The following is a 7,357-nucleotide window of genomic DNA, read 5'->3' on the forward strand; positions in this document are numbered from 1 at the left end:
TTAAGCATTGTCTATTCACGCATGAGTTCAGTCGTAATGCGTAAGCTATTAGTATTGTACGGTTACATAATTTAAAAACTATTTAAAATTTCCACTAATTTTTAAAAATTTCTCTAATATTTTTTAGTCTGTTAAAAAATGTCATTTCCAGTCCTTTGAGACGTATGACATTTTTTCTGCCATCGAATGTGTTGTGTCACATGATTAATCTAGATATTTCTATTCTGGTACACCACTTGAAAAATAACAATAACAAGGAAGGATATAAAAATTCTGGACTTTGTATATTGTTTTCTCGAAAACAGGAAATCTCGCATAGCAAAAAAAAGTAGTTTAAATGCGGAAGAAAGTATTACTTATTTGATATTTGCCGTATAATTGTAATAAGTTTCAAGCATCAGCATATGTTAATTATGAGTGATATATATATTATATCACTTATTTGGATATTAGTCTTCGAATTTGCAGATTTTGTACGTGGAGAGAATATTTGCCCAAGAGGAAAGTAAGTATATACTTTAATATAAACAAATCCCTTTGGATTTTTTTTCTAAATCAATTCTTCAAGTACATGTAAATGTGTCTCAATTTATTTTTAATTCAGCAAAACACAATGCTGCGCTGGTTATCGAGAGATCGGCGGTGTGTGTACAGGTAAGGGGGGGGGGGTTACTTTCTACTGATAAATAAAAGAAACTATAAATTAGTCAGTTATGTGATACCACTTAATATGGCTTATAACTAATAACTAACTAAGCACTTATCTGAGTGAACAAACCCTACTGTTTTTCTGAGAAAGATTTTCCCCTCTTTATTCGTAGAAAAAAACCCAATCTTTTGGCCCTTTGGCTAAAAAGAGTCATGACCAACCAAATAACAAATTGCACCACATACATATTGGGTACAGCCCACTAATTGTTTTCCCATAGGCGGCAATGTTAACGTTTCTTCACATAGCAATGTCCCTAATTTTCGTTCAGCATTGAGTGACCCCTCAAATCAAAGCACATCAAGTTGTCTTTCCTTGGTTAAAATCTCGAGGTGGCATGTCAGATTCGTTTTCCGGCAAAATGCGTCTGTCTGCGTTAACCTCTGAAAATGAAAGTGAAAGTAGGGGAATTCAAGACTTCTCACTGGTGTTATAATACATAAAATAATTCTGCTGATCTTCTTGATAAATTACATCTGCCAAGCTTTTTTGCAAGGGAACATACTCTTTATCAACAAGTATGAGGCTCAGTTTAATACATTATCACAGTTTTTTAAATTCAGGTCTGCAAATTAAGGAACTTGTAACTATTTCTGTACTACTTTCTTCTCCTACCGATTCTAAAAATAATTAGAGGTATGTACCCAATATGAAAAAGTATTTTCTGGATTTTACAACATTTTACATTAAACGTCATACTACAGTCTACGTAGTGACATTATGCCAAATTTCAGGAAAATTCAATCATTAATAAAGATTTTACAGCATACACAGTTGTATATGCAAAATCCTTTTAAAATGCTTCCATCTAGCCACAACTGCACCCAAATTTGAAGTCATCGGTTAGCCTATTAATGTACTTATATCATTTTTATTCTCTTTCAGAACTTTAAATACATCAAGCAAAATCATAATCAAGCACTCATATGGGTCCATTTCGCTTATTTCAAAATATTAATGCATTTTTGCACAAAATTTTATCATCCCTCACCCTTGAATTCATTGTTTCTCCATGACTGACAAAAAAAATTAAGTTTACAAATACCCCGAAAGTAGTAAAACTAGAAAGTACTCATTATTTCCTGTCCATTGATGTATCATTCAGGAAAATTGGTGTAGGAATAAAAAAGTTATAAGCCTTTACATTCTTGTATACATTCATCTGTTTCAAAGCAATTTTTACGTCAATGCAAGTTCACTCATCTATGACGTCATAATGACATCATAATAATGGATTGCTTATTACACATGTAGTGTTACTTTTCCCGTACTTTTAATTAAAGATGAAATTAGAACTAAAATATTCATTATAACTTTAAAATAATAAAAATACTTACATGAGCAGATCAAATAAATAGTCTACAGAAAATGTTTTGTTTCCATGGTAACCATTTTTTAATTTGTAGGAAAATGATTTGCTCATTCTGACTGACAAATATTAAAGAAATTTCAACTCTTATATTTTTTAATCTTAATATTTTATCATACACAACACTATGAATATAATTATTTTGAAATTCTTTTCAAAATATATTAGCTATAAAATAAAGCATACATGTACATACTAGTTTGATGGTCACTTTCATAGCTCAAATATTCATTTAAAATCTACATTTTCTAAGCTTTAATGACACCTCCCCCCCCCCCCCCCACACACACACACATACACACAAAGAAGCTTTAGAAAATTCAACTTACATATTAAAAGTACTGCGGCCATCATTTTACATGTGAAGACTCGAGATATGTTCAAATGAGTTTGTTTTTACTGACTGATAGTTTTAAACACCATCTGCATGAACCTCGAAGTTGTCCTGTATCACCATGAACCTAAAAAAAAAATCAATTTAAAAAATGGTACAATAATTTATCAGCACCTAAAGCATTCACAGACAGACAACAAACACACACAATCCTACCACATTACTTTTATGCCCATAATTTGATATCAATTGAAAATTATGAATTTGCACTGATTAGTCTCAGCATTGTTAAATTACATGTAAATTAATAATACAGGTAAAAAGCATGTTTACTGACAATAATTATACATTAGACAAATACATGTAATGCATTTAATAAAAAAAAAATGTATTGTGCATGTTCATGCACACACTGCTTTAAAACTTCTACACAACTGTAGCCTGACAGACTTCTTTGAAAGAATGCACATGTATGTCCTCGTTCATGTCATTCTATTTCATGAAAATAAATTTTTCATTTACAATTATTGTAATAAGGCATGGAAACCTTTTTTTTCTTTACATCTTTCATAAAATGACAAATGCATATCACCTACATACTGCAAGACTCTGCACTAGGTAGCACTAAGCAGTTTTGATAACTTACTTGCCACTCTACTTTCACTTTGACCTTGAACTTCACTGAATACTGATTCCGACCTCATTTGTGAATTTTTGTGTATTGAAAATAAACAATAGTGGTGGATGTACTTTTAAAATAATTGTTCCTTTTCTAAATATCTATTAATGGCTCTGAATTAATAAATTGTATAAAATCGATAGATTTAATTTACATGCTACATGTGTACACAATATGGGCGATATGTGCATAAGCTGTCTGTTCCGGGGGGGGGGGGGGGGGGGGAGGAAGTAACAAATCGATTTGTTTCAAAATATGTATAAACAAATTAAAATTTTCTTCTTTCATAAATTTAAACAATTGGAAATGATAGTAAACACCGAGTTCAAAACAAAGTAAAGATCTATGAGAATTTTCTCTTACCAATAGGCTCAACATATTGGGTACAGCCCACTAATTGTTTTCCCATAGGCGGCAATGTTAACGTTTCTTCACATAGCAATGTCCCTAATTTTCGTTCAGCATTGAGTGACCCCTCAAATCAAAGCACATCAAGTTGTCTTTCCTTGGTTAAAATCTCGAGGTGGCATGTCAGATTCGTTTTCCGGCAAAATGCGTCTGTCTGCGTTAACCTCTGAAAATGAAAGTGAAAGTAGGGGAATTCAAGACTTCTCACTGGTGTTATAATACATAAAATAATTCTGCTGATCTTCTTGATAAATTACATCTGCCAAGCTTTTTTGCAAGGGAACATACTCTTTATCAACAAGTATGAGGCTCAGTTTAATACATTATCACAGTTTTTTAAATTCAGGTCTGCAAATTAAGGAACTTGTAACTTTTTCTGCACTACTTTCTTCTCCTACCGATTCTAAAAAATAATTAGAGGTATGTACCCATATATATTAAGATACTTAAGCATAATCGATATGACTAACATGGCTTTGCTGTTCTGGAAAAGATTTTCCCCCGTATTTGTGAATTGTTTAGAATTTAAAAGAAAGAAATTTATTTAAAAATTCAAATGATAACTTTCACAAAATAGAAAAGAAAATTCAATTATTCTATTTTTGCTGCAGTATGTGTTGGTTTTTATGGGAAGAATTGTGCAGTTCCATGTCCAGATGACTATTTCGGTGAAAAGTGTGAGTTTCGTTGTAATTGTTCCCTGGGTGAAGGTTGCAACCCTTACGTAGGATGTCTCTCTGGTGAAACAGGTAGGGCGGACATATTATCAGAGATTTTAATGGCGGGAGTAAAATATGATTATTCTTCTTTGTTTTTTGGGTTTTTTTTTGTCATCAACAGTTTACAAGTAAAAAGACTTCAATATTTCTTTGATTGACCAGGCATATATATAATTAATCAACATGAATTTTCGTATAGATGGTAGGAAGCTCAAGAAAATATTTTTGAATTTCGTTTAAGTATTAACTCATCTAATAAAAATAAGAACTTGCCATTCTGTACATGTGTTATATGAAAAAAATGTCTTTGAAACACATGTGTAAATGAATCGTAAATAATTTTTGCGTTTTTAGACCGAGCAACTGGGGATAAGACAGAATCTCCTCAGAGTGTTCTCAGCTGTGTAACTCCAACAATTATCGTGTTTGTCCTTTGTGGTTCTAATTTATTCTTCCTTGCACTGTGTATTGCGATGATCTGCCATTGGAGGTTTGGTATTAATTGTATTAATGTAGAGTATCCTAACTTTATGTACTTTTAAAATTAATCTTCTATAAACTCTCTTAAATTTATTAAATACCAATCAAACCGTTTTGTAAGATTTGAAAACCCTCAGATGTATGGAAAATATAATAAATAAATAATTTCTTACTAAGATTAATTATTGTAAAAATTATTTCCCAGCTTAAGTAATCTATAGATAGGATTTTACTAGAATGTTTCAATAATATATCTTCTAATTCTACAGACGTTCAAAGAATTCTAAATGTTTGAACTCGAAAACAAATGACTTATATGCTGGACAGATAGACAGCTGTTCCTCGGATCCCCAGCCAGGAAACAGAAACACTATCTCTAATAATTACAGCCATATACGCTTCAAGAGGGAGGAACTGATAATCAATAATTCCGATAACTATAGCAAGGCAGTTTTACCCTACAACACTGAGCAGAATGTAAAGACAGCATCCACTAATAATGGGTTCTCCGAGGAGAATGTGATATCTGAATATCCGGTTGGTGTCATGGATACATTTCGTCCCTCTGTGAAAGTCAGTGATCAAAATCCTACACCACGACCCTACAGTTTAACAAACTATAACAGGGACCCCGCAGAACAAAGTTTCCCAAATACCTCTGGCGAGTACCTGTAAATGTCATCAGATGAGAACAGATCGGGAAGATCATACGTGCCATAAATTGATTCCATGGTATAGAACTAGGGAACGAACATACAGTAGAAATTATTATGGCCAGCACACTATACATTTTTACGCCCCCGTATCGAAGATTCGGGGGTATATAGTTTTTGTCCGTCCGTCTGTCTGTTTGTCTGTTTGTCCGCAAAAACTTCAACATTGCCCATAACTTTTGATTGGTTGGAGCTATGGTTTTCATTTTTCACATGTGTATTCCTTGTGACAAGACCTTTCTTTGGGTACCTCCATATTTGACCTTTTGACCTTGACTTTGAAGTTTGACTCAGTTTTGCAAATTTTTTTCCAAACTTTAACCTTGGGCATAACTTTTGAACGGTTGATGCTAGGGCTTTCATACTTCACATGTAAATTTCTTGTGGCAAGACCTTTCTTTGGGTACCACCATATTTGACCTTTTGACCTTGGCCTTGGAGTTTGACCTACTTTTGAAAAACTTTAACATTGGCCATAACTTTTGAACGGTTGATGCTAGGGCTTTCATACTTTGCATATGTAATCCTTGTGACAAGACCTTCCTTTGGATACCAACAACTTTGACCCTTTGACCTTGACCTTGGAGTTTGACTACTTTTGTAAACGATAACATTGGCCATAACTTCTGAACAATTAGTGCTAAGGCTTTCATACTTAGCATATGTTATTCTTGTGACAAGACCTTCCTTTGGATACCAACAACTTTGACTCTTTGACCTTGGAGTTTGACCTACTTTTCGAAAACTTTAATCTTGGACACAACCTTTGAAAAGTTGTTGCTTAGGCTTTCATACTTAGCATATGTAATCCTTGTGACAAGACCTTCCTTTGGATACCAACAATTGTAATCCATTGACCTTGATCTTGGAGTTTGACCTACTTTTTTAAAACACTTTAACCTTGGTCATAACTTTTGAACGATTGGTGCTTCAGCTTTCATATTTCACCTGTATATTTATTGTGAGAAGGCCTTTCCTTAGGCACCATTAATTTTGACCATTTGACCTTGACCTTGATGTTTGAATTACTTTTAAAAAACTTTAACCTTAGCCATAACTTTTGAACAGGTGCTGCTAGGGCTTTCATATTTCACAGGTATATTCCTCGAGACAAGACCTTACTTTGGGTACCAATATATTCGATTTGCATTTGAGAAAGTTTAACCTTTGCTATAAGTTGCCATACGGGGGCATCAGTGTTTCACAAACACATCGTGTTATAAGACGAATTAATGTATATAAATACATAATTACCGGATCGGGATTTTAAAATGATTTTTAATCTCGAACAGGTCACATCACTATTTTTAGTGACTTCGCAACCCGAACGACAGGTTTTCTAGCATGCACGCAAGCGCACACACATTTCAGCAGAATTTCAAACTGTGTGCATTTTTCTACATTTTAAACTTAAGCAGTGGTAAGTGGGTGTTTACGTGTGGCAGCTGCATCTTTCAGTACCACCACCACCACAAAATAGAACATTTATGATTGTGCTCATTTCCCTAGATTCAAAATCCCAGAGACTTTTTTTTTTCAATGTTTTACTAAATCTTCAAGTTTTTGAATTTGTATTTTCATTAAACCTCTTTTGAGTCGTCTTTTCTTCTGTCATTTTCCTTCCACAATACGTTCTTCTTGATTTTCTTTTGATTTTCATGATTTTTTTTTCACAATTTTCATTTTTTTTCTTCCCTTTTGAGATTATTTTATCCTAGAATTCATAGCAGTTTCCTTTATAGTGATTCTCAATCAATCGATCATTATTTAAAACTTATTTTAGCATTTAAATTAATCCTTGCATACTTGAACATTTGCGATTGCATATCGCTTATCAAGGTGAAGATCATCAAAAGTCCCATTAAATTTTATTCAGTGGTAAATCAAATGTTGCAGATAGGAGATGGGTACCCCAAGGCGTAACGGACGGACCGATTCACGTATAG

The 7,357-nt window shown here is 33.2% G+C and overlaps 1 protein-coding gene and 1 long non-coding RNA gene across 2 annotated transcripts; one reads left to right on the plus strand and one right to left on the minus strand.

Annotated features, from left to right (window-relative positions):
• The first annotated feature begins 411 nt into the window (after nucleotides 1-411).
• On the plus strand, nucleotides 412-7,010 carry LOC133191465 (uncharacterized). Its single transcript, XM_061327216.1, has 5 exons — nucleotides 412-505; nucleotides 605-654; nucleotides 4,111-4,248; nucleotides 4,573-4,708; nucleotides 4,968-7,010. The coding sequence occupies exons 1-5, from the start codon at nucleotides 414-416 to the stop codon at nucleotides 5,371-5,373; spliced, it is 822 nt and encodes a 273-aa protein (XP_061183200.1). The 5' UTR covers nucleotides 412-413; the 3' UTR covers nucleotides 5,374-7,010.
• On the minus strand, nucleotides 903-3,823 carry LOC133191463 (uncharacterized). The gene is made up of 3 exons (XR_009721694.1): nucleotides 3,455-3,823; nucleotides 2,408-2,539; nucleotides 903-1,092 (listed from the first exon to the last, which is right to left on the minus strand). It is a non-coding gene; the product is annotated as an uncharacterized LOC133191463 (long non-coding RNA).
• Nucleotides 7,011-7,357: the final 347 nt, after the last annotated feature.

Source organism: Saccostrea echinata, unplaced genomic scaffold (assembly GCF_033153115.1).
Source record: "Saccostrea echinata isolate AGI-Se365-2 ecotype Australia unplaced genomic scaffold, CSIRO_AGI_Sech_v1 ptg000023l, whole genome shotgun sequence".
NCBI lineage: Eukaryota > Metazoa > Mollusca > Bivalvia > Ostreida > Ostreidae > Saccostrea > Saccostrea echinata.